A 25,734-nucleotide genomic window follows, 5' to 3' on the forward strand; every position below is an offset into this window, starting at 1 on the left:
CGGATGCGATAATTAGCGACTTGGTGGCTGCGTAAAGCTCCGAGCGAGGGCCTTGCTAGTGTCTCCCAACCCGGTATGGAGGCAAGCCCACGTCAAAAAAACTCTCGCGCCATGGCTCCAGCCGCCGTTTCTCGTTTCTCTTCTTGTTCTTGCGGCGGTCCGATGATCTTTTTCTCGTCATTGGCTGTACCTGGAATGGCGATTGAAGCCTCTTTGAGCGGGCTCGGGCGGTTTGTACGGAGCGCCACAATTCAGCAAAATTCCTCAAGCCCCTCCTGTCTGGATTTCTGTGGCTGCGGCAAAGTGCGGACCCTTCCGGTGAGGGAATAAAGCTGGCAAGCTCGGGCTTGTCAACAGACGATGAGATTCAATGATGACGAAGAAGAATCAAGGCCACACGCGGCAAGCAAGGACAGGGGGAGCATGGCATTGTCCAGAACCAACGAACAAGATATTACGGAACCACTTACATGCAGCAGATTCAAGCCCTAGACGAGGCTTTTCAAGATTTCGGAAGATGCACATGCTTAGTTCGAAGCTGCAATTCGAATACTCGCCATCGCCTCGTCTGCTTTGAGAGAGGATCCCTGGACTGAACCGTTCCCTCTTCTCGCCACAATTTGTCGGGCCACTAACATGAGCTCTTGGCCCCCCTCAATCCTCCCATGAAAATCTCCCAGGCGGTAGCACAAGAGAATGTCCACTATGCCCAGCTCCTTCTGAGCTTTCCAGCAAGCGATTGGCTGCCTACCGCCGTGTCGATGCCCTCCCAGCTGCTGCGTCGTGCCACAAACCGGAGCGTGCGAGTCCTTGATTAGCCAGACTGGGAAGCAGAGGCCGATGGTAGGGCCTTGGTAGCTGGCCCATGAGTAGGAAACCGAAGAATTTTCCCCTCTTCAGCGCTCCATCTGGCCCGCTTTAAAAATCTGATGATCAGATAACGAGGAGAAGCCGGCTGAAGAACGCTTCTAGACTGCTTGGCTGTGGCTCCTTCGGGTCACCACTGCGGTGCGTCAAACTGACCGAGCCCGCCTTGATCTAATCGATCGCATCAGGCGTCAGGCAGACAGGTTTTTAAGTTGCCGCTAGAGGATGGAGATATATAAGGTAACTTGTGCTACGGCCGTGACGTCTCGAGGGCTGTCGGTCCTCTTCCCCTCCGACTCCTCCTCCCCTGCTCTGCTGCATATGCACATGCACATTCGTCCGCATCCGGAGCGTTTGGAGTGAGATCTCGGTTGGCGATTCAGCCGCGTCGTCTCTTTTTCTGTCTCATTGGTTTCGGTCTTTTGACTGAGGAGACACAGAGAGAAGTGACACTGAATCATATTGTGTGAATCACTACATTTACCATTCGTCAGTCGCGACCAGAAACATGTCCGGCGACCTGACACCTGCTCCCTTCCCCGGGACGGAAAAGTCGGCAGAGGAAGTTGTCGCCAAGGATGCTCAGCAGATCCAGAATCCCGAGAAGCTGAGAGACATCCAGTCACCTGGTGTCTCCCGCATCGAAGCCATTTCCGGCGCCATCACCTTGGTCGACCGCATCTTCATCTTCCTCAGCGTCCTCCTCATCGCCTACTGCTATGGCCTCGACGGCACTCTGCGGTACACCTACCAGCCTTATGCGACGGGCTCGTTCGACAGCCACTCGCTCCTCGCCACGATCAACGTGCTGCGAGCGGTGATTGCCGCGGCTGCTCAGCCCACGGCGGCCAAGATTGCCGACGTCTTTGGTCGAGTCGAGCTGATCTGCGTCTCCGTCTTCTTCTATGTCATCGGAACCGCGGTGGAGGCTTCGGCCACCAACATGGCGACTTACACCGGCGGCAATGTCATCTACCAGGTCGGCTACACCATGATCATCCTGCTGATCGAGGTCATCATCGCCGACATCACCTCGACCCGAGCTCGTCTCTTCTTCAGCTATATCCCCGCCCTGCCGTTCCTCATCAATGCCTGGATCAGCGGCAACGTTGCCAGCGCTGTCCTCAAGGCGACGACCTGGAAATGGGGCATTGGAATGTGGTGCATCATCTACCCGGTCTGCGCTCTCCCGCTCATCATCTCCCTCTCGGTTGTCGGACACCGGGCGCGGAAGCAGGGCCGTCTGGAGAACTATCGGTCGTCCTTTGAGCGTCTCGGCTTCAAGAACCTCGTCATCGAGCTGTTCTGGCTGCTCGACGTCATCGGCATCATCCTCCTCATCGCCGTCTTTGCCCTCATCCTCGTGCCTTTTACCTTGGCAGGCGGCGTCCACACGCAATGGCGCACTGCGCACATCATTGCACCGCTCGTCGTTGGCTTCTGCTGCATTCCCCTCTTCATCTTCTGGGAGCTCAAGGCCCCTCACCCGCTGGTTCCCTTTTCCCTCATGAAAGACCGCTCCGTGTGGGCTCCCATGGGCATCGCCGTCTGCCTCAACTTTGCCTGGTCCATGCAGGCAGACTTCCTTTACACCGTTCTTGTGGTGGCATTCAACTTTTCCATCACCGCTGCGACTCGCATCACGTCTGTGTACTCCTTCGTCAGCGTCGTGGTTGGCGCAATTCTTGGCTTGGTGGTGTACAAAGTCCGCCGTCTCAAGATGTTCGTCATTGCGGGAACCTGCCTCTTCATGGTCGCCTTTGGCCTGCTCATCCATTACCGTGGATCTACTGCCCACTCTGCTCGTGTTGGTGTCATTGCAGCTCAGGTCGTCCTGGGTTTTGCGGGCGGCTTGTTCCCCTACACTGCCCAGGCCTCCATCCAAGTTGGCCTGAAGCACGAGAACTTGGCCGTCATGACGGGTCTCTTCCTGGCCCTCTACAACATCGGATCTGCCCTGGGCAATACAGTGTCCGGAGCCATGTGGACGCAGATTCTCCCCCAGCAGTTGGAAACCAGACTTGCACCCATCAACTCGACGCTGGCGCTTGACGCCTACGGCAACCCCCTCGTGGCCATCGTTCCCTATCCTCCTGGCACGCCCGAGAGAGACGCCATCATCGCTTCGTATCAGTACATCCAGCGCCTGCTCACCATCACCGGCATCTGCATCTGCGTGCCTCTGATTGCATTTTCTCTGGCGATCCGCAACCCCAAGCTCACGGGCGACCAAACATTGGCTGCGAAGTCAGACCCGGAAGAGGCTCGGGATAGTGACTCCCAAAATTGAATATGACAAAAAAATGATGAACAAGGGGGGNGGGTGTCTAATGATGACAAGAGACGAAAAGTTTATAGACATTGATTCTTGCAAGCGGAGACCTAGAGGGGGCTGATATTTATGCTGCTCCCGCTCCTAGCTGTGCGGAGTATATCAATTGGTAGCCTTGGGAGTATATAATATCAACGATGCTACTTCTGTGGTTTCGACGCCTTTTCACTATCATCCGAGGTCCCGAGACAGTTTCTATGACAGTCAGCAAGGACGAACCCACCAGAGCCTCAGCAAGCCAAGGCCGTTCGACGCTTCTTTGTAACGGTCCAGAGTATAGTTGATTAACCGTTCCGCGACCGTCACAGTCGCTGGTCAGCGGTCTCAATGATTCCGCATAAAGGGCAACCCAAGGCATAGTTTGCAATTAATTTTACCAAGAGACTGAGCTTCAGCTATCTGTTTCGAAACGCAAAAAAAAGCGCAAAATCTGAATAGCTAACCGCATGTTAAAAGGGCCCAGCAGAGAGCCTCTACCAGCTGGAGCTGACGATATCATACAGGGAGTTGTCTGCTTGGTTCACAGTCAGGTACCACCAATAGCAGAGTTTTAAGCCGATTGCCAATACTTGATGGTTGGACTGGCTGTATTTTAGATTCACGACAGCAAGGAGCACCTGCTCTGAGATAATACCTTACGTTGCGTCAAGGATCCAGCCACGTATTACGAGGCGTTGGCTCATGATTAACGTGAGCATTGCATATGATGAGACTTAGAATACCATCTACCCGTTAGTTTAACTTCCAGTAACTACCTTCACTGTTCGGAGTGGACCTCACAGTTAGGCAGGAAAACACGTTCCATCCCGTCTAACCGGTGCATACAAAATCTGGTGGTCTTTCCGTTCGCGCGCTGCAGCCAAGAATGCATTTTCCAAAAGCATCGCAGCCAGAGTATAGCCAGATTTTAGCAGCCTTTATAGCAGCTATTGACATTATGATATTTTGAGGTTACTATAAAATAGGAATCTAGAAAGCTTTATACTTCTGGTGGTTTCTTTTCCCTTTATTCTAGATGCTCTCTTTTTTTTTTTTTTTTTGTTCCTTTTTATGCTTTCTATAGAGCATCAGGCCCGGTTAGACAGGATAGAGCGTGCTTTCCTGCCTAACCGTGAGGCCCACTCCGAACAGTTAGTTACTGGAAGTTAAAAACTAAGGGGCAATGTTGATGACACCTCGGTTGATCGCAGGCTCCTCTCAAATACCGCCGCAACAGCCGACACAAATCCCGTCTCATTCGGCACCCACTCTTATCCCTCGGGGGCCTTGCCTCGGAACATCAAGAACAAGGCAACTTCGACTTGCCGCACCGCTCTGCGGAGATGTTCTGTCTCGGGTCTTGTCGAGGAGCTAATTACCCCGCAACTACCTTAACTGATGCCGCTCCAATCAGAATGCTGCCAAGCGAAGCGCCAGAGCTGAAGGGGTAGCTTGCGTGTCATTGCATGCATAAAGGGCAGTAGAAGGCAGATTGGGCTGGAAGATCATTATGCGAGCTCAGCAGCCATGACATTGGGTTGATCTTGCGAGCAGATCTAGACCATGGGCATCTGGACCGTTGGACATTCGTATCCCTAGGCCGGGGGGCGGGGGCGAAAGAGTGCATATTACAGCAGTTCGTCTTGCATCGGTAGCACAAAGAGAACAAGGACTCTCCATCTAGCACTGTCAATAAATTGAGTTGTCTCTGCCATTTCATATCTTCCAATTGCATCTACAGTCCATCCGCCCAAGTCGAGTACCCAAGTCGAGCTATCCAATATCAGTGCTCGGTCAAGCAAACCCACTTCATCGCCATGTCAACTCACAAAGAGGGAACAGAATACGACATCATCTTTGCCGGAGGTAAGGCATTTTACCCTCCTTCACCCCTCACTGACCATCCTGTTGAACCTCAGTAGGTGGCACCGCTGCTTGCATAGTCGCCGGTCGATTGGCCAAAGCAGATCCCAGCCTCTCGATCCTCCTCGTCGAACATGGCAAGAACAATCTCAATGACCCAAACGTCGTCAATTCCTCCAGATATCTCTACCATCTGGCACCGGGCACCCAGACTGCCATCATATACAAGGGGAACAAGACGGATGACCTCAACGGCCGGGAGCCCATTGTGACTGCTGGCGGCATCCTTGGAGGCGGCTCGTCGATCAATTTTGCCATGTACACGAGAGGTATGATCCGTCTCAAGCAATCCGACGATCTGCCATACATTGCATCATGGATCTGACCTGTGATACACAGCTTCGGGTGTCGATTACGACTCATGGAATGCTGAAGGATGGGATGCGAAGAGCCTCCTTCACTACGCAAAGAAGCTGGAGACATATCACCTCGATCACCCAGAAGTTGACCAGAGCGTCCATGGCCACGATGGCCCGATCAATGTATCATTTGGTGCATACAGCGCCAAAGATGCCCAGGACGACATTCTGGCCGGTGCCGCAGCTGTTGGCCTTCCCGAAATCATAGATATGCAAGACTTCAAAGCTGCCAACGGCTTCTCTCGATGGCTTCGATACAACTCGCCTGATGGTAAACGCCAAGACACGGCGCATCGCTATGTCCACCCTCTGATGGCTTCGGGCGACTACCCAAATCTGCATCTTCTCGTCCAGAGCACCGTCAGCCGCATCATTTTCGATGGCCACAGAGCTGTTGGTGTGGAATACCTGCCAAATGCATCTTTTCAACCCATCACCAACCTGACACACAGGGAGCCATCGATTATCAGAGCGAAAAAGCTGGTCGTAGTCTCCGCCGGAGCTCTTGGAACGCCGCAGATCCTCGAGAGATCGGGAGTCGGCAATGCCGAGTTGCTCAAGAAGCTGGACATTCCAGTCGTTGCCGATGTTCCTGGCGTCGGCGAGGAGTATCAAGACCATAACTTGATCTTTTACTCGTACAAAACCTCTCTCAAGCCTGATCAGACGCTTGATGATTTGCATCGCGGGCGGCTGGACTTCTACGAGGCTATTCAGAGAAAGAACCCCATTGTCACTTGGAACGCGGTTGACCTGGCGGGAAAACTGCGTCCGACAGATGAAGAGGTCGCGCAGCTGGATCAAGAGTTCCAGGACCACTGGAAGCGTGACTTCAAGGATCAGACTACGAGACCTTTGATGCTCCTAGCCGTTGTCAGCTCCTTTCTCGGCGACCACAAGACACTTGCCGAAGAACAAGACGGACCGTCGCAATATTTGTCCATCGGCATGTACACTGGCTATCCTTATTCGCGTGGCGACATCCACATCACGTCCAAGGATCCCGATGCGGCGCCTTGCTTCAACGCTGGGTTCCTCTCCAAGAGGGTGGACTTGACAAAGCAGATATGGGCATACAAGAAGCAGCGCGAAATCTTCCGCCGCACGAACGTGATGACTAGTGAGCTACCCGTGGGAAATCCCAAGTTTCGCGAGGGTAGCAAAGCCGCTCTTCGAAAGCAGCCGGAGGTGCTGGATGGCTTCAAGACGCTTGAAGAGAGAAAAGCTCTGCCGCCGATTGAGTACGATGAGGAGGATGATAGGGCTATCGAAGAATACATCAGATCGAACATTGAAACGACGTGGCATTCGCTGGGAACCTGCAAGATGGCTCCAAAGGAAAAGGGTGGCGTTGTGGATAAGCATCTCAACGTGTATGGAACTGTTGGACTGAAAATATGTGGTAAGCATGTCCTCTTCTCGTGCCCCATTCTTTGCGATTTTCTCGCTGTTCCTCTGTTAACTATCCTTTACAGACCTCTCTATTGCGCCCGAGAATGTGGGCGCAAACACGAACAACACGGCGCTTATTGTCGGAGAAAAGGGGGCAGACATCATAGCAAAAGAGCTAGGGCTGGTTGTATAAACGCAGCAATCTTCTCTGAGTGCCAAGATCCATCAAGTAACATACCATCTAAAGACATCGATATGGCATCAAATGCCGTCCAGCGCCACTGAGCCGTGAACGCGAGACGTCTCCACTAGTCTAACTATCCTCCTCGTCATCATCAGTATTCGAAAGCTTCCATGGAAGCTAACATGCTGTAATACTCCTACCGCCGATCGTAGAAATTGATAGCAATGATGCCTAATAATAAACTCCAGAAACGTCACCAGAGGACAAATGAAGGCCTGGCACGTTCGTTTGCAAAGACATCATAGGGATAAATGTTGGCGTCCAGGTCCTCGGTGCCAAAGCTCTGGACAATGTCTTCGGAAGCAGTCTGGCCCGGGCCGGTGCGAGCCTTTCCACAGTCTCCGCCAAAGTTATTGACACCGTCACAGTTGACATCCATGCTGTCGTAGTTGCCGTCGATCCCGTTCAAGAAGATCTCGTTGGGATGTTACCGCAGTGTTCTACTAGAAGGCGATAGATGTGTATGGAGTTGAGATTGGGTGAGAATAAGTGGTGTAGGTAAGATTCTGTGGATTATTCTGTCCGCTTTCCTGAGGATGTTGAGGTCATTTCTGGAATCCGATCTGATTTAAAGACCTCATCGGGTAATCAATTCCATCAATACAAGGTACCTGTAATGTTTCCCGGCCTCCATGCATTCTTTGTGTTTGAACAATCGGATGTGAGATTTCGCTGATTTGGTGGAGTTCAGCGCCAGGTATCCATTCCGAGGGGAAAGCCATCCAACAGACTAGTAATGAGAGAACAACAAAGTCGAACAACAGCTCCTGAGCACCTTTCATTCACATCCGAATGTCAGATATCGGGCAATCACCGTTCAGGTTTCATGCATATTTGAGGGTGGCGGACATTGCCTGCTTGAAGCCGTCATATGTACCTCAACAGCTCCAGGGTATGATCGCGATGCTACCTCGGCGTTCGAGGGTCACTGTCTCTCTCAGATATAAGAGTAGTGCCTCGTAAATTGGCCGGCCATCACTTATTTACATCATTGTCTTCTGATTTATCTATTGCATAAATGAGTTACAATACATAGTAGCTGTATACTAGTAGCAAGCAGTCTCTCATGCACGCATGTTGTGTAATAGCGTGGCAGTGTTTCACAGCCGTAAAGCCCGAGAGACTTTCTTATTGTCTAACAGCCTACAAAAAGTAGCCATGCATACAGTGAAATTCCGACTTGTATAAAGCAAGCCACGAGCAGGCATGGAACCAAAAGATAATGGATTCAGTAAGACTACAGATACAGCCCGAAATCAGAAAATGCGTCCTCTCCTCAGGTCGTGAACTCCGTATAGAGTTCTTTTGCGGAGACTCTGATATCTGATTGGGCTCGTGGTCTAGGGGTATGATTTTCGCTTCGCATGTGAAAGGTCAGGGGTTCAATTCCCCTCGGGTCCATTCTTTTTTCTCTTTTTACCACATTGGTTCACGCTCTCTACCATCTCTTCTCAATCTTTTCTCCCCCACTCGACTCGGCTTTTTTTTGGTTTTGACCTTAGCTCAATGATTGGAGCCTTTATAGATACAAATGATGCTCGATTATGTAAGGAAATGGGCTCGTGGTCTAGGGGTATGATTTTCGCTTCGCATGTGAAAGGTCAGGGGTTCAATTCCCCTCGGGTCCAGCGTGACTCTCCTGCTAAGGAGATTCTTTTTTTCTTTCTTTTTTTTCGATCTATGATACGCACGATCTTCTTCAGGGGCCTTCATGGCTATTTGTCCTACCTAGGTACCCACGTTTTCCCACTGTCTTTGTCGGCCGCGATCGCGACATCAAGGACGAATCTCTTTCGCTGACTGTAAGGGCCGAGAAAACGCTGCACCATTGTTGGGAGTTGCTTGAGATGCTCTCCGCTCAGATATGTTCGCGAAGACTGGGAAGAATTGGTCTGTATAGGGCTCATTGTCCCGAGCTAACATGTATTCACTAAGAGACGACTGCATACAACATGCTGCGAGCTGAGCCGGCGGCCATTACAGCGTTGGTTGCCTTGTGTCTGCACACATTCACGGGCCCGGCCTTCGACCACAAACTTGGTGGCCCCGTTAGAGTCTACAGCTACCTGAATGCCTTCACCCTGTACTTGGACTTGTCGAACATGCGGCGCTGCTTGGGGGAGGCAACTCTTCGCCATTGACTCTTCGGAAACGGTCTGGTGAGCTTCAGCAACGCAATTGCTTGATTGGCACCCTGCGAGAGCGAGCCGTTTATGCTCTGTTTTGCATCGATTTGCTTTGGCACCTCTTGTGCGATGGACGCCCTTGACTGATATCGTGAGAGGCCATGGGTTCGGTGTTTCTTGCTGGCCCAAGCCACTCTCTGGATGATGAACGTAATTATGGAGGGAGCCGGAGGAAGCTTAGCTGACTCCTCCCACGATGAAGTTGATGCGCCGCAGTACACTAAAACTGTTACTTGAGGCCGCTGGAGTTATACCTCAGACTCATGGGTTGCTTACAACGCGAAACCTTCGGTGAAAGGGTCATATATACTTCTTCGGTCAAGCGTCTTGCTCTGCAGCTCAACGGTGCTGGGAATTACCAACACGCAAGCACAGCAGGAGTCCAAATCCTTGAGCCCGGGACTATGTAGCTGGCCAATGCGAGCTCAATAGTAGTCCTGCGGGAGTAGGCGTGTTGCTTTACGAGGCTTGGTCGATCAATACCTCCAATAAATTATCCGAGATAAGCTAGCTCAAGATGAAGGGATTGCGGTACCTAGTCAAGATAGGTTGCATGTTTTGGAGAAGTGGTAGTTCTAGGCCGGATCCCTAACCGGTCTCGGTATCTCGACTGAACCCTTGGTGCAGCCAGTTAGGGGTGACCATACCATTAATGACTGTCTCAGATCAAGCGAAAGTCGATAAAGGTCGATACGATGAAGACTGACTCGGCGGCTAGCCCAATGAAAGTGAGTTCCTTTACAGCAGGCTGAACATGCTCATGAACTCGGCTGATGGTGCAGTAACGGCTTCACTGAAGGCCAACGTTTCAAACGTTAGTGACTGCTCTTGAAAGAATGTTCAGTTCATCTAACATATGTAACAAGCATCGTATCCGTGAGGTCTACTGAGGTAGCGACTGAGGTTACTGGCCTGTCACATGCACCTATTACAAGAGGGTGTTGAGCAGCTATAGCCATCCCACATCTATCAACGTGGCAGATAATGGCTGATGTGGTGGGTAACTCCAGCCTGATCTAATGGCGATTCGACTGGTTGAATGATGCATACATGAATGCAACGCACAATTAACCGGTTGCCTGGGCTTCTGTCACATTTCCACGCCCAACTTCCCGCTTTATACCTATAAATGAAACAAGCGAATGTTTCGACCTTGACATAACCAGCGTGTGATCTTCTTAGAAAGAGCGCTGTCTATGATCCTGCTAACTTTTGCCAAAAGGATGTGGCCGCGGCTCGAATTTCTTTAAGCATGTAACTACGTGTAGGTAATGATCTTTCGGACCTTGAAAGGCCTTTTTACTTGCGATCTCCATTGTCCTAATGATACAATCGAGACTATCTATACCTCTTCCAGCTGCATCAGCTGAGGCGAGCATCAACCAGTAAGGACTTGTCGAACAAGGCGATAGGCAGCAAAGGAGAGAAGAGCTCGCCATCCTAGGGTTCAATGAGGTAATGAAGAGACCAATCAGAGACCAAATGAGATGTCTATCATCTGTGCGTTATTCGGAGCGCGTCTCGGCAAGATCATTATCTCTTCTCGTGCTTGATAATGCGGGCCTCCGTTTTCGCAGCTCGACTTGACCCGAGGTATTCGAGCTGAAGGATACTTACTGAGTGACTATCTTCGGTAATGGACAAAGCTACAGCGTGTGCATCAAAGGCATTTCAATCAATCTTGGCACAAAGCTCCTTGCAATGCTTGAATCCCCCAGTTTTTGGCAGACGCCATTCCTCGTCATGGCGTCGTGTTACAAGCATCGGCTTACACGGTTCTGTCTTTTGTGCAACCTAGCGCTCAATACAATCGCAGGCAAACGATGCATCGAAAGCAATCTACTCCCCAGAAATAACTCAAATTTCCAAGAGTATTTGCAATTCGACTTTCCCGATTGAAGCACTTCCGTGCAAGCGATGGCCCAGCTGGTGGTGGATCTGATAACAAAACACCAGTCAATGAGAATCCCAGGGCATGACGAGATCCGTTTCGCCTCGCGATGACCCGCTGCCCGCCATTCGGATAATCAACGATTCAATTGGACTTCTAGGGAATTAAGGCGGAAACGTAATGAGCCAAGCATCAGCAGCCATATTGCGTGCTTCGACCTCGTACAGCTTCTGCAGCGGTTGCACTGTATAAGATGGATGGCGTGATCCGCACTATCAATAGCATCAACAAGCTTACGGATCATCTATGGTAGCGAAATACTGCGAGGCACCGCGAAATCGGGCAGACTCAACATGTACAGATTAACGTCATCCATCTGTTTGGGTGCCAGAACGGATGATCAGACAGGTCCTCAGACTGGATGATTGGACGATTCGCCAATTCGCCATAGAGTTGAAGATGCATGCCATCAAGTGTGGGGGTGGGGTTGCCCGAGCCGATGGGAAAGAGAAGCGATGGGCCGCAGGAGTGAAGATGAGGGGAAGAAGATGCAGTACAGACTGGGCAGAGCGTATAAAAGGGAGGGCAGTGCCCAACGAGGAGCGAGGTTGAGCAGCATAGTATTGGGTTTGCAAGAAGAAACATCTCTGTATAAGACACAATGGCTCCCGCTTTGGTTGAGACGACCACCACCACCAACAACGGACCGGTTCCGGACTTCGTCTACAGACTTGATGGACAGTACAAGGAGATTGATTTGACGTACATTGACAAGGACGCCGAAGAGGGCAAGGCTGGCGGACCAGCTGCCAAGGTGAGTCTCTCTTCGTCTTGCCTCTGTGACAGGAAAGCTACGTTCTATCAGAGGTACTCGAGCTCACAAATATACATATAGTACCCTCACTACCTCCCAACATGGAACCCAGCTCAAAAGTACCCTCCCCTCACGCCATTTGAGCACTACGAGCACGGAAAGGATGCCGATACATCCTACCCCAACCTCCTCCCCAGCGGAGTCAAGGTCACCGATCTCACTCCCCACATCGGCTCCGAAGTGAGAGGCATCCAGCTGTCCTCCCTCAGCGACGCCGGCAAAGACGAGCTGGCTCACTTCGTTGCCACGCGCAAGGTCGTGGCCTTCCGAGACCAGGACTTTGCCGACCTGCCCATTGCCGACGCGCTCAAGTTCGGCTCCTACTTTGGACGACACCACATCCATCCCACGTCTGGCTCTCCCGAGGGCTACCCCGAGGTTCACCTTGTCCACCGTGGCGTCAACGACAAGGGCCACCTGGACTTCTTCAAGACGAGGACCAGCTCCGTGGCCTGGCACTCGGACGTTTCTTACGAGCGACAGCCTCCCGGGACGACGTTCCTCTACATCCTGGACAAGCCCGAGGTCGGCGGCGACACCATCTTCGTCGATGCCGTTACGGCGTACAAGCGACTGAGTCCGTTGTTCCAGGAGCGTCTGCACGGCCTCCAGGCGACGCACTCGGGCATCGAGCAGGTCAATGCTGCGGCGGCTCGCAACAGCATCAAGCGACGAGACCCCGTTGTTCACCCTCACCCCTTGGTCCGAACTCACCCCGCGACGGGCGAGAAGGCCCTCTACGTCAACCCCCAGTGTAAGTCTTCGAGAAGAATGTAATGGCGCATCATGTGAATATAAGACTAACGGACGTATTAGTTACTCGTGACATTGTCGGCATGAAGAAGGAGGAATCCGACGCCATCCTCAACTTCCTGTATACCCATCTGGCCCAGGGAGCCGACTTCCAGGCCCGCGTCAGGTGGGAGGACAGGACCGTCGTCGTTTGGGACAACCGAGTGACCCAGCACAGCGCCCTGGTAGACTGGGACAACGGCCAGAGGCGACACCTTGCTCGCATCACGCCCCAGGCTGAGGAGCCCTACGAGACTCCCTTCCAGGGGTAAAGGAAAGAAAGGGGAGGGATGAATGTGATTTTGTGACCATATTAGCGATATGACTTGATGTTTACGGGCAAATAGTGGCCTTGTACAAAATAGGCATCGAATAACAGTGGATGCGAATGAATGAGATGTCCGACTGAGCGAGTGTTGCCCACCACCGTGCAAAAAGACCAAGTGAAATCTTCTGAATATTTGCATATCAAAACAAATCAAGAGCCATTAGACTACAACATTTGATGGTTATTCCAATGAATCCAGCGTTCTTCTCGCTTACTCATCGTCTCCGTCCTCGGCTCATCCACAGAGCGCCACCAACAGCTCGGCTCCAATTTTTGTCCCCAGATCTTGTCAACTGGAGGGCGCGCATCAAAATCCTGACGGCATATAGCGATTATCACAAACGGCCATTGTAAGTTGAGCCAAGACATATTTGGCCGACTGCCGACGGCAAAAAGACATTGTGACATTGTCGTTCTTCCTCATCGCTTTGATATGGCAACGTCGACAACTACCGCTGTTGAGCTCCTCCAGCTTCCCGTACAGACCAATCGATTTCACAACAATTCCAGCAGCGATGAGTCTCAGAATGCCTCATCAGATGAAGTGCTCGAGGCATCTCGCTTAGCGGACTCTGTCGTGCCGGATGGAGGCTATGGATGGGTTGTCGTCGGTGCTTGTGCTGTCATTACATGGTGGGTAAGTAGGAGAATCTTCACGGCAATTTCTGTTGAGATATTCATGATGCCTGGGGAGGACATATAGTTTCAGTGTTAATGATGTGATAGTTTGTCGGAACGAGCTACAGCTGGGGAGTGATTCAAGGAGCTCTAGTGGAAAAGGGCCTCTCGACACCAGCAACCCTCTCCTACGTTGGTTCTTTGGCCGTCTCCCTCATCTCATGCATGGCCATCCTCAACGCCCGCATCATCCGAGCCATCGGCGCCCAGCGAACCACCTTTCTGGGAATCCTCCTCCTCGGCGTATCTGAGATCATCAGCAGCTTCACATTGTCTAATCTCGCGGGGTTATTCATCACTTCCGGCGTCATCTTAGGCCTCGGCATAAGCCTCTGCTTCATGGCTGTGTCTGCTACCCCGGCCCAGTATTTCAGCAAGAAGAGGGGGCTGGCAAACGGCATTGTATTTGCAGGAGGAGGCCTTGGTGGGGCGACGACGAGCTTCTTCCTTGATGCTGTCATTCGACGGCTTGGAACCGCATGGGCATATCGAATTCTTGGGTTCGTGACTTTGGCAACTGGTCTTCCTGCGGCGTGGCTGGTCAAGGAGCGATCCCCAGTCAAGACTGCGTCCTTTATTGAGTGGTGAGCTATCCTCGTCTTTTAATTCTAGCCATGTGCTTACCATTCCTCAGGCGCCTCTTCCGCGATCTGGAATTCGTCATCATCTTCGCTGCCGGTGCGATTGCCACGTTTCCCCTCCTTGTCCCCCCCTTCTTCATTCCTCTGTATAGCAGATCAGTCGGACTATCTTCATCTACCGGAGCTGGTCTTCTGGCGGGCTTCAACCTGTCATCCGCTGCGGGCAGAATTCTCTGCGGCTTCTTCTGTGACAAGTTCGGGGCGCTCAATGTCTTGTTCTGTTCCTTGTTGATCAATGCCGTCACCATGTTGGCACTGTGGCCTGCTTCCACGACTCTGGCTCCTTTAACTGTCTTTGTCGTGCTCAACGGCGCGGCAAATGGAGGCTTCTTTTCCACCATGCCCACCGTGGTCGGCAATGTCTTTGGATCTCAGAGGGTGTCTGTGGCAATGGCCATGATTGTCACAGGCTGGGGTGGCGGGTATCTGATGGTAAGCCCAACACTTTCTCATTCTTGCACCCATCTTGATATTCACGTAGCGTGTTAACAATGGGATACTAGGGTTCCCCGATTGCTGGATATCTTCTCGATGCCTACGGTGGGACAGGCAGCGGATTCCAGGCGTACAGGCCAGCCATCACATATGCGGGCTGCATGGGTCTTGGAGCTACGGGCCTCGTTGCATTCGCCCGATTGCGAAAGAATCGCTCATTGATTGCAAAAGTTTAACGTGGCTTGAATGAACCTTTGGAGTGTGGTGATAGAAGATATGCTATCGTCGCGTGAAAATACATGAATAGAACGCTGTAACTCAAGCGCGGACTGCAACCAAGAATAGACGAGGATATCGCAACAAAACAGTCCCATCATCGCAAAGAGGATAAAGCTCCTTCAGCTTTTCCAGGTACGCCGCCAGGAATCCCTCCTTCTGCTCCGGTTCAAGGGGGTCAATAAATGGCCTCAACCCCGTGCCCTTGACCCATTCGACAATTTCCTGGTGACCGCCCAATGGATGGTTGTAGTATGTGTGCCACACATCAATCGACGAGCACAGAGGCTTCAAGCCATTGTAGAGCTCCAAGGGTGTCTGAAAAGGTCCGAGAGAGGGCTTCAAACGTCCAAGTATCTCCGACCAAGGGCCGTTCTCAGCAACCGCACGCATAGCCTTGTGGGATGGCTCAGTGTGATTATCGGGGACTTGTAAAGCCAGAACACCTCCAGGCCGAAGAGACTCAAGCAGGCGTTTGAGGATGGGAATCCGACGCTCGAAGTCTATCCATTGAAAGACGGCGTTGGAAAAGACTAGGTCAACCGGTCCTTCTGGTTTGTAAGTGTGCAAGTCCGCCACCGCGAATTCCAGGTTGGGAAGCGCCTTGCGTGCGGTTTCAATCATGTTGGGAGACGAGTCCATGCCCAGAATATGCGCGTCTGGCCATTGTTTCGCAAGCACCTCGGTCGAGTTTCCGGGACCGCATCCAACGTCGATGATGCGCCTGGGCGATGCCAGAGGGACTTGGGCAATGAGGTCGCGCGAGGGTCGAGTGCGCTGCTCGGCAAATTTGAGATACTGCGCTGCTGACCAGTCTTTAGTGCTTGCTGCCCTTCCCTGACTCGTAGCTTGAGTGGCCATTGTTCTGTAGAAGAGGCTTTTCGGAAGTTGACTGAGGCGACGGGATATCATCTTGGTGATGGATGAAGGGGAAGAAACGACTACTTAAGCCTAAGCTCATATGCTCTTATTTATGCGAATCCAGGACTGTGTACAGCTTACATGCCGCACTTATAGACAATTGAGATTGCTATTACACCTACCATACCAATTCTAACCTCACTTTCGCATGCGTCACATTACAAAGAAGCTCATTCACGATGGGAACCCGATGAAACTACGGTTCATTAATCCGAGCGCTGCTTCGGTTGTCCGAAACTAATTCCGTCGATGCCTTCGGGACCGAGAGCTCCTCAGAGTGAGTCCGAGGTCACGTGGATCACGATCATGTTGACCACCAGAACTGAGACGGATGATGGCTATTACCGACAGAGTAAATCTTGACAGTTGATTGATATGCCTCTGCCAGGATATGAAATTGTGCTTGTATAAGTCCAAATTGTGTCAGACGCTGCTGTTCTTGTTTCATTTCACATTTCACGGAGTAAGCATCAAGAAGCTCAGGGCGACGAGCAACCCGATCAAGGATTCTCCATGGATGAACCCAAGATGGTCTCTCAATGGCAAGGCCGGTCGATATAGGTACGCTAATAACCTCACCTTTGTTCTAGCAACTCTGTCACAACAAAATAATCTCAAAGGCTCCAGCGATTTCACACGGCAGCATGGCGACGGATTACCCCTCCAATCATCCCCAACCGCTTAATACACGCAACTCCATCGCGGGGTTGTCCTCAGCTGTCGGCACATTGGCGCTGTTGGAGCTAGCTGTCTTGACATGGCTCTCACTGAAACGATCTTGAGGACATCAATCACTCAGTAGCAATACCATTTTATCTCGAAGCATCGGCACGAAAGCCCTTCCAAAGAGCTTATCAGGAGCTCAACCCCCGCGAGCTCGTTGCTCATACTATTGGCCCTTGGGGGTCAAAGGTTCCACGTTACATTGCAAGCCACTTTATAAGCAAATCCACTGCCATTGCTGGTAAACCGAGCTGCTTGACCCCCACTACTGGACTGGAAACAATGACAGCATAGCCTATATCGGTCACCTCAAACGAACGACTCTCCAGCAGAAGCTTCCGGGGAAATAGATTCAATCAAGACGCCAAGTTTCAAGCGATCTTCGGCAACGGGTTCCGAGACGTTACATTGTCTTGATGCCCATATGGATGCCCCGCATGTGGTGAATCCAGCTCAAGGGACCGAACTTTGAACCATCATCACTGAATTAGAAGCCAAGCTCATACCTTCCAAGCGTTGACGCAATAGAAAACTCGGCCGGCTTTAACTACCTTCGAGGAAGCGGCAGCATTTCATCTACCTTCAGCTTGAGGCAAGTAAGATGCCGTCACCAGAGCAGCGCAGGAAAGTCGGCCAGGTGAGACCGCTAGAGGAGGCAGGCCTCCGCAGAATAGCTCGGGCTAACGCAACTGATGCCAGCTCTTTGCCGTTGGCTTCCATGGCCGTGAAATCAACAAGGAAATCACCACTCTGATCCGCGACTACGGTGTCGGGGCAATCGTCTTGTTCAAGCGCAATGTGCTTGACGCCGCTCAGCTGCAGGCGCTTTGCTTGGGGCTGCAGAAGATTGCCAGAGACGCAGGCCACAGTCAGCCGCTCTTCATCGGAATCGACCAGGAGAATGGCCTCGTCACTCGCATTTCGCCGCCCATCGCTGCTCAGCAACCTGGGCCGATGACGCTCGGCGCTGCTGGATCTCTGGATTATGCGTATGAGGTTGCAAAGGCGACGGCGGAGATGCTGCGGTATTTCGGCATCAACATGAACTATGCCCCTGTTGGCGATATCAACTCAGAGCCACTCAATCCCGTTATTGGTGTTCGCAGTCCGAGCGACCAGGCAGAGACGGTGTCCAAGTTTGCAGCTGCTTGCACAAAGGGTTTGAGGGAGCACAAGGTCGTGCCGTGCATCAAGCATTTCCCCGGTCATGGAGATACAGCTGTCGACTCACACTATGGATTGCCAGTCATAAACAAATCAAGAGCCGATATGGAGAAGCTGGAGCTGATTCCATTCCGAGACGCCGTTGCCGACAACATCGAGATGGTCATGACGGCTCACATCTCTCTGCCACAGCTAGCAAAGAACGGTCTCCCTGCCACGTTATCGCCAGATACGATCGGAATCCTGCGAAACGAGTGGAAGTATGATGGGGTCATCATGACGGACTGCCTGGAGATGGACGGCGTTCGGGCGACTTATGGCACCGTCGAGGGCTCATTGATGGCATTCCAGGCTGGTGTCGACAATGTCATGATATGCCATACTTTTGATGTGCAAGCCGCAGCTGTCGACTACATCTGCGACGCCATTGAGAGCGGGAAGCTGTCCCAGGAGAGAGTAGACCAGTCGTTGGAACGCCTCCGGAAGCTCAAGGAGAGATACACGAACTGGGATATTGCTCTCCACGTAGAGCCACCAGAGATCCTGGCGGCAATCAATGAGAGGGGGGAGAAACTCGCTCGCCAGGTGTACGCCGACGCGACGACGCTTGTCCGGGCACAAGAGGGCCTTCTGCCCCTCAAGTCGACCGCAAAGATTGCGTTTGTCTCTCCTGGACCAGACGTACCCATCGGAGGAGCTGTCGATAGCGGAACTCTGCCCACCCGTGTCCCTTGGATAGCCGATACTTTCGGAGAGCGAATCCGCAAGAGGGCGCCTCAGACGTCAGACATTCGCTTCACCAGCTTTACCCTGACAGAAGAGCAGTGGAAACAAGTCGACGAGGCCGACGTCGTTATTCTGGCTACTCGCAACGCCCGCGAGTCAAAGTATCAGCGAGAGCTCGGTCTTGCAGTAGCCAAGAGACGGGGATCACGGCCGTTGATATCGATCGCTACGTGCGCGCCTTACGACTTCCTGGACGATGAGGAGATTCGCACGTATATCGCCGTATATGAGCCTACTGTCGAGGCGTTTTCGGCGGCGGTAGACATTCTATTTGGGGATGCACAGCCAAGGGGAAAATTGCCAGTGGTTTATCAAGATGCATAGAATAACTTCTTCAGTAGCATCTTTTTCGATGTCATTATTTATAAGTACATGATTGTCCTACACATCGACGACCGGTTACTCTATCTTGACAATGTTTGTCTCCTCCGTGTACTTGACCAGTGAAAACTCAACCGTCAGATCCTCATAGTCAAACGTAAAGTAAACATTTCGAAGAAATGCGTCGCCCATCAAGGTTCCCCACGGCGCAACGGGCGCAGTGCAAGTGCCGTCGCCGTTGTCAATAGGCAGCGAACTCAGCGGCACGTTAATGGTCACTCCCTGGCCGAGATTCACCACAATCGAGTCGTTAGCCGGCTCACGGAACTTGCAGTCAACAATAATAGCATTGTTTGGGTCGGGATTCGTAAGGCCCCAGTAGCTGGTGAGGGCGTCGAACATGTCCTGCTGGAAGTACCAGCCCTGAGAACCCGTATCCCAGAGAGCATATGTGCCGTTGTCATAGGTTGAAGTAGTCGTAGTGCCACTGGAGAGCTGGAGTTCGACGCTGGACAGGCTGACCCAGTTGGGCTGGAGATTTGCCCCTGATGCTGTAGGATCGAGGACTTTCAACTTGTGAACCGGACCTTGACGTTTCGCAAGATCAATGCCGCCAAAGAGCAGCGACCCCTTGGCATCCGGATCATTTGGGCCCAAATACACGCTAAACGCACGCCGGGAAATTGCACCGTGCTCGTACAGCTGGTTGAGAAACGTCGGGTATGTGTCGCAAGCCGGCGTCTGGCAGAATGCGCCGAGGCCGAAGATGGCGGTTTGCTGCGTGTTAATCGGGAACGAGGCAAAGTTTTCCTCAACGATGCCAAACATCATGTCATTAAGGGTGACGCTGCCAATCCGGAGAGTGTCGTTGATGAAACTGCCGAAGCCGTGGTCGATGAGCATGTCGGAGTAGCCGCCGTTGAGCCATTTGGACGTGGTGGAGGTTGAGTTGTCGTAGGTGCCGTAGGCTGAGCAGAAGCCTTGCTGGCAGACGGCGTTGCCTATATCGATTCGAAGTCAGAGGTGCTGAGCGAGAGACGCGTGTAGGTGTCCAACTGAGGTGAAGACCTACGTGGAGACTCAAAGGAATATGTCGGACTGCCCGTATCGGCGGAAATTACGGCCTTTTGGGGCGGATTGCCGACCTGGAATTCGGCGCCGTATGCGGTCTGATTCTTGATGCGCTGCAGAGGAATCTCGATCACGCCCTCGGGCAGAGCAGCTGCGGCGAGGGATGCGAATGAGAGTGACACGAGCGGAGCATGCATTTTGTCTCGTTGACATGTGTAGTTTGGCTGAACGGTTTCGTGGTGTTGATCGATTCAAGTGCCAGTTCAGGTGGGTGGCGTTTCCTCTTATAACCCACTGTTTGTGAAAGAATGAGCACAGAAACTGGGTCAACCAAGAGCCGTCGGGTGCCTGACATCAGCAGTCCCCTGATCGATACCGTTGCATCAACGAGGGTGAATACGAGATTTGGGACTTTTCAGTCTTTCTACAATGAACTCAACTGCCAGACGGTGGTACACGTCGCGTGCCACGGGCGTCTTAGAGTCCGGCATGCTACCCTGGATGTCAGAAATCCGCGAATCGGGGATTTCGGAGAGAATCGACGGGCTTAGCTTCAAAGGTCAGGTCCCAGTTGACCCCCTTTTTTTCGAGCATCAACAAGAGTTGCCAGTCTAGGTAGAATAGCAGCATTGGAGAGTATAATGTTAGTGAGAGCAGAGCGAAGATAGTTGACGTGGAAATGACAAATCATCTCGGAAGTCGAAGCCGTTGCTCCATATTGCGGAGTTGCCCCCTTGCAAGTGATGTAAATGCCTTCCCATGAATTGAATGGAATCTTTGATAGAGAGCAGAATATCTGCATGTTAGCAGCAAGTGCAGCTGTTGTAATCAGCAAGTAGGGCCTTGCTCACCCAACCGCCATATTACTATTGATCTAGAGAATAGTTCGTAACCATTACTCATAATAGCGATCGCCTACCACCGCCGTGAAAGAGGCAGACGAAAGTCATAACGTAGTAGAAACATATAAGCCATCAATAATTCCCAGACTCGCAGTTGTGAACATCAACCTGGCTGCACCACAACTGTGTAATCGGCGTCCCCCTCACCCCCCTCGCCAGCATCCTCTCCCGCTGCTCCGACAGTCTCGGCCGCGCGTCAATCTGCGATCGATTCGCGCCGTGCTCATCCGTCTTGCCCGACCACCAGATCTCGGCTGCCGCTCCTGCTCGCGGCCAGATGATGGTGTCCAGGCTGGTCGGGTCAATGGTCTCTGTCCAGACGGCCACTTCGCCGCCAATGACGAATTTCTTGAGATCGTCGGATACACCGTCTGTAGGGTCGTGAGAGTACATGAGCTTCCAGTTCTTGGTCGGGTCGCACCAGTCGAGGAAGGGGTAGTTGTTGTTGAAGGGGGCGCCGTTGGCAAAATCGAGCCACTCTCCACGGCCGCAATCGAGATACTGATAAAGAACAGTAAGCATTCAGCGCCGCTACAGAGGTGAAAAGGGCACTTACGTAGAACTGGTTGCTGCTGTCAATCACCTTGTGTCCAGCCTCAGCGAGCTTCTGAATCGCTCCTTGGCCGAGCCATGTCTGAGCAACAACATCCTTGCCCAGCGTCGCGTTCCAGTCCAGAATCATCTCTTCCCAAACCATGGGAACGAGTCCCAGCTCACGCACCTTCTTGTGTGTGTGATCCAAGAATCGCTGCAACATCGGCTGGAGGATCTTAACGTCGTTTGTGCGAAGTGCCGGATCGAGCAGCGAGTTGTTCGCCTTGTACTCATCGCCACCAGTGTGGAAATAAGCAGAGTACGGCGACAAGCGCGGCAGCAAATCATCAAACAGCTTGTCAATGAACTTCTCGACGTCGGTGTTGTTCAGCTTGAAAGATCCGCAGGGAGGCTGTGCGCAGTACCATTGCCACGGATTCACGCCATACCCGTTGCTGAGGCCGGGATACGCCTTGTCGATTCCAACGTGGCCCGGCATGTCAATCTCTACGATGACCTGGACGCCTCGGTGGACACCGTACTCTTGCACGCTGGCGATATCACTCGGAGAATAGGTCAGGCCCTTGTGATAGGCGCCCTTCTCGGCCAGCAAGGGCAGAGATGGAATCTCCAGTGGCCACGACTGCGTATCAGTTGCGTGCAGATGCAGCACATTCATCTTGTTCATAGCCAAGGCATCAATCGTTCGCTTAATGTCGGAAACGTCGAACCAGTGACGGCCCACGTCCAGCAGAAGACCACGGTGAGGAAATCTCGGCTCGTCCCGGATGGAAACAGGTGCAAGCTGCGTGTACCAGGCGGTTCCAGAGCTGTGCCTGAAGAAGAGCTGCGAAAACGTCTCCAGGCCGCGCAGAATGCCAGTTGACGACGGCGCAACGATGGAGGCGTGGCCCTTGGCATCGACGTCCAGCGCATACGACTCATTCACGGAGCCGCTCAGGGGCTTGAAGGTATCCGGGCTGTCGTGCTGCGTCTGGATTATCTGCAGCGTCCCGATGCGTGTCCCACCAAGGCCCGGCTCAAAGTCCGAGTCTCGCTCCCGCAGCATCCACGGCACGAAGCCCTGCTGGAAGATGGCGCCAAAGGTGCGCGAGAGCCCACCCTGGACGATCTCGCGGCTGGTAAAGTGCGGTCCGCTGGGCGGCACGTAGCCGGCCGTGTAGGCGACCTGTTGGTTATCGATCCTGGTCTCAGCATAGTCCCGGAATCCGGCGTCATCATCATCAAGAGTCCACCGCACCTGTTCGCCATTGTACGTGACCTGGACCGTCTGGTCAATAAAGAGCGTGCCGTTGCCGGTCGAGGAATGTTTCGGCACGGGCCACAGAGCGGAGGCCGGGCTGCTGAGGGCCAGTGTGGCGACGATGGCCCTGTAAATCATCGCGGAGGATCCAAGGCGGGCTGACCTTGTGGTGTAAAGGATGCTATCAATGTCACGCACGAGTTGGAGGTTTGGAAACCGGGCCAGCAGATTCGGGAGACGGTTGCATGGAAGTAACTTAAATAGACGTCGTCTCCCGCTCCTTGCAACGGTGATTCCGGTCCTCTCGTCCCTTGTCCGGTTCCGGGTCCCTGGTGATGCAGATCCAGTGCAGTAGGATTCAATCCGTATGTCACCCAAAGTTTCGCGCAGATCAGCAAGTGCCGCTCCCCAGCTTCACCGATCCGGGCTCGCGTCGTACTGCTGCTGCTCTATTAGTGTGAATGTGTTGGCGCGGAGCAGCGTAACGTTTCATCGACAGTCCGATATCTCGCGTTGGGAGCCGAGTTGAGTTGAATCAGAGCTGGTGGCCGGCGGATCGACTGAGGCCCAATGTGTGTCCGGAGAAATCGCTTCCAGCCTGGTTGTTGTTTGTATCCAATCTTGCTCTCACTTCAATGACAAGTATAGCAATTCTTCACACCTCAGCAGAGCGCTGTCCACAGCCAAAAGCGGCTCGATGCATGCTCGAGATGTGGAGATGAATGACGCTGGATAAATTGAGGTCGCCGATCGTCGGCAGAAGCCGATATGGATGCTAATGACGGGGTAAGCTAACGCCTTGAAGCAGGTAGAACGCAGCTCTGCTTATCGGCGGTCAAAGAAGAGTCAATGATGATTTTGAAAGCGAATGAAGGCTTTGAAATGGTATTCTCGAGTATTGAAACGCTGTCGTGAACGTACCGGTAGCATGGAGAAATTCCTTGGTTTTCTGGCGAACGTGTCCGATCTTCTATCCCCGATAGCTGAAAACAGCCAGCCTCATGACACTCGCGTCTCAATGTTTCGGTAACGATGTGAACTGTTTGACGACACCAGCTTATCCTGACTTCAAGGCTACGCCAGTATTGAGTCCTGGGATTTTACCAAGACACGTAAGAGATCAAGAAGACGTCGACATCGCCAACCAAAGCTTCTCATGTAATCGTATTAAGCCACGATCGAGCTGAAAGGTGATAAAGTCACGTCCGCACTAGTAATGCCCAATTTGTGCTAATAGTAACATTGTCACCGTCTTCTATGCAAAGCATCAGCTCAGCAATTGATCTCAAACAATGCGCGAAATCTCGACCCAGAACAATCCCATCACATCACTTTCTCCCTCAAACAGAGAGAGCCAATGCCAACAGCCAATAATGGGTTACGCATAGCAGATTACATCACATCGTCCTATCCCCCACCCGTCGTACCATTTTTCTCCAGATCACGATTCCCAGTATGGCCTGACCGTAAAGATCATGCATATTCAGCCCAGCAGCTGATGAAAATGGCTCGGTTTCTATTGACTCTACTATCATTATCGAATTGATATGCAAGGAAACATATTTAACTACCTGATAAATAAACCTGCGTAGAACATTTGATGAAGCAAAATAGAACAACTCATTCACACGTCTCCTCGCATTGACCACTTCCGCGTCTCCTCTGCCTTACCCTCAAGAGGTGCTTGTGCCTGCAATTTTCCTAATCTATTCGTTGAATCTAACTATCGCTTCCCGCTCATCGAGAACAAGAAAAAAACAGTCTTCTCATACGTATAGAATCATACCAAAGGTCGCCATGAACCCATACACAAGACCGATAAAACACATACAGCGCGAGGATCTCTACACCAACCTCGAAGTCCGCATCCAATACCTCCACTCATTCCTCGACTTTTCAAGCCGTACGTAGCAACCAACGGCAACTCAATACATACGTCTAACTCTTACAGGTGACATTGACGCCCTCATCAGCGACTCCAAATACATCAAAGCCCTCATCCCCGCCGTCGTCAACATTGTCTACAAGAAACTCCTCCAGTACGACATCACCGCCCGCGCATTCACCACACGAAGTACATCCTTCGAAGGTCCTCTCGATGATATTCTCGACGAGAATAGCCCACAGATCTTGCATCGAAAAATGTTTCTGCGGGCGTATCTGAATAAACTGTGTTCGGACCCCAGTAAGATGGAGTTTTGGGAGTATCTCGACAAAGTCGGGTAAGTCTATATATACACCACATGGACCGGACTTTGCTCGTGACAAAGCTCACCATGAATGTAGAATGATGCACGTCGGCCTCGGCAGAAAACACCCCCTACACATCGAATACGTCCACCTGGGCGCCTGTCTAGGCTTCATCCAGGATATCATGAACGAAGCCATCCTGTCCCATCCGCGCCTGCACATCCAGCGGAAAATCGCCCTAGTCAAGGCCCTCAACAAGGTCATCTGGGTGCAGAACGACCTCATGGCAAAGTGGCACGTCAAAGATGGCGCCGAGTTCGAGGGCCCCGACTCCGATATCGAGATTGAGCGCGAGGGATACCTGCATGGCAAGAAGATACTGGAAGACGAGGACATGAAGGACAATGCGGATGGGAATGGCTCGCCTGATGGAGAGGAGAGCAGGCCGAGAGCAGCGCGAGGGACGTGTCCCTTCTCCGGGGTTTCGGCCGCGGGAGCGTCAGTGAAGCATGAATCCGAAGGGACGACTCAATGAGAGCGGGGTGAGAAGATGCTGATACTGGAGGTAGAGGGGATGTTATAAGACGCGGTCATACGATTTCTCTTCTGAGCAGGCCTCTGTGTTATTATTATTATTATTATTACTATCATACTCCCGTTA

The 25,734-nt window shown here is 52.2% G+C and overlaps 10 protein-coding genes across 10 annotated transcripts; 6 read left to right on the forward strand and 4 right to left on the reverse strand.

The window, feature by feature from the left end:
- Positions 1 to 1,375: 1,375 nt before the first annotated feature.
- Positions 1,376 to 3,157, forward strand: CCMA1212_007037 (Siderophore iron transporter 1; the record flags this gene model as incomplete). Its single annotated transcript, XM_073704219.1, has 1 exon — positions 1,376 to 3,157. One exon carries the CDS (start codon positions 1,376 to 1,378, stop codon positions 3,155 to 3,157), a length of 1,782 nt encoding a protein of 593 aa, XP_073557396.1.
- Positions 3,158 to 4,995: 1,838 nt separating this feature from the next.
- CCMA1212_007038 (Alcohol oxidase) lies at positions 4,996 to 7,045 on the forward strand (the record flags this gene model as incomplete). Its single annotated transcript, XM_073704220.1, has 4 exons — positions 4,996 to 5,044; positions 5,101 to 5,370; positions 5,441 to 6,862; positions 6,936 to 7,045. The coding sequence occupies 4 exons, from the start codon at positions 4,996 to 4,998 to the stop codon at positions 7,043 to 7,045; spliced, it is 1,851 nt and encodes a 616-aa protein (XP_073557387.1).
- Positions 7,046 to 7,289: 244 nt separating this feature from the next.
- On the reverse strand, positions 7,290 to 7,475 carry CCMA1212_007039 (Endo-chitosanase B; the record flags this gene model as incomplete). Its single annotated transcript, XM_073704221.1, has 1 exon — positions 7,290 to 7,475. One exon carries the CDS (start codon positions 7,473 to 7,475, stop codon positions 7,290 to 7,292), a length of 186 nt encoding a protein of 61 aa, XP_073557388.1.
- A 4,359-nt stretch (positions 7,476 to 11,834) lies between these two features.
- On the forward strand, positions 11,835 to 13,111 carry CCMA1212_007042 (Alpha-ketoglutarate-dependent sulfonate dioxygenase; the record flags this gene model as incomplete). Its single annotated transcript, XM_073704222.1, has 3 exons — positions 11,835 to 11,987; positions 12,069 to 12,801; positions 12,864 to 13,111. 3 exons carry the CDS (start codon positions 11,835 to 11,837, stop codon positions 13,109 to 13,111), a joined length of 1,134 nt encoding a protein of 377 aa, XP_073557577.1.
- Positions 13,112 to 13,600: 489 nt separating this feature from the next.
- CCMA1212_007043 (putative transporter) lies at positions 13,601 to 15,157 on the forward strand (the record flags this gene model as incomplete). The annotated part of the gene is made up of 4 exons (XM_073704223.1): positions 13,601 to 13,804; positions 13,894 to 14,429; positions 14,480 to 14,918; positions 14,990 to 15,157. 4 exons carry the CDS (start codon positions 13,601 to 13,603, stop codon positions 15,155 to 15,157), a joined length of 1,347 nt encoding a protein of 448 aa, XP_073557576.1.
- An 82-nt stretch (positions 15,158 to 15,239) lies between these two features.
- On the reverse strand, positions 15,240 to 16,058 carry CCMA1212_007044 (Trans-aconitate 2-methyltransferase; the record flags this gene model as incomplete). Its single annotated transcript, XM_073704224.1, has 1 exon — positions 15,240 to 16,058. The coding sequence occupies one exon, from the start codon at positions 16,056 to 16,058 to the stop codon at positions 15,240 to 15,242; it is 819 nt and encodes a 272-aa protein (XP_073557579.1).
- Positions 16,059 to 17,442: 1,384 nt separating this feature from the next.
- On the forward strand, positions 17,443 to 19,115 carry CCMA1212_007045 (Beta-hexosaminidase; the record flags this gene model as incomplete). Its single annotated transcript, XM_073704225.1, has 2 exons — positions 17,443 to 17,478; positions 17,541 to 19,115. 2 exons carry the CDS (start codon positions 17,443 to 17,445, stop codon positions 19,113 to 19,115), a joined length of 1,611 nt encoding a protein of 536 aa, XP_073557578.1.
- Positions 19,116 to 19,190: 75 nt separating this feature from the next.
- CCMA1212_007046 (Candidapepsin) lies at positions 19,191 to 20,380 on the reverse strand (the record flags this gene model as incomplete). Its single annotated transcript, XM_073704226.1, has 2 exons — positions 19,191 to 20,113; positions 20,185 to 20,380. 2 exons carry the CDS (start codon positions 20,378 to 20,380, stop codon positions 19,191 to 19,193), a joined length of 1,119 nt encoding a protein of 372 aa, XP_073557581.1.
- A 777-nt stretch (positions 20,381 to 21,157) lies between these two features.
- On the reverse strand, positions 21,158 to 23,021 carry CCMA1212_007047 (Beta-hexosaminidase; the record flags this gene model as incomplete). Its single annotated transcript, XM_073704227.1, has 2 exons — positions 21,158 to 21,586; positions 21,642 to 23,021. 2 exons carry the CDS (start codon positions 23,019 to 23,021, stop codon positions 21,158 to 21,160), a joined length of 1,809 nt encoding a protein of 602 aa, XP_073557580.1.
- Positions 23,022 to 24,680: 1,659 nt separating this feature from the next.
- CCMA1212_007048 (uncharacterized protein) lies at positions 24,681 to 25,608 on the forward strand (the record flags this gene model as incomplete). Its single annotated transcript, XM_073704228.1, has 3 exons — positions 24,681 to 24,786; positions 24,835 to 25,105; positions 25,170 to 25,608. The coding sequence occupies 3 exons, from the start codon at positions 24,681 to 24,683 to the stop codon at positions 25,606 to 25,608; spliced, it is 816 nt and encodes a 271-aa protein (XP_073557583.1).
- Positions 25,609 to 25,734: the final 126 nt, after the last annotated feature.

The sequence above is a fragment of the Trichoderma ghanense genome (genome assembly GCF_004382785.1).
Source record: "Trichoderma ghanense strain CCMA-1212 chromosome Unknown scaffold_8, whole genome shotgun sequence".
NCBI classification, from domain to species: domain Eukaryota; kingdom Fungi; phylum Ascomycota; class Sordariomycetes; order Hypocreales; family Hypocreaceae; genus Trichoderma; species Trichoderma ghanense.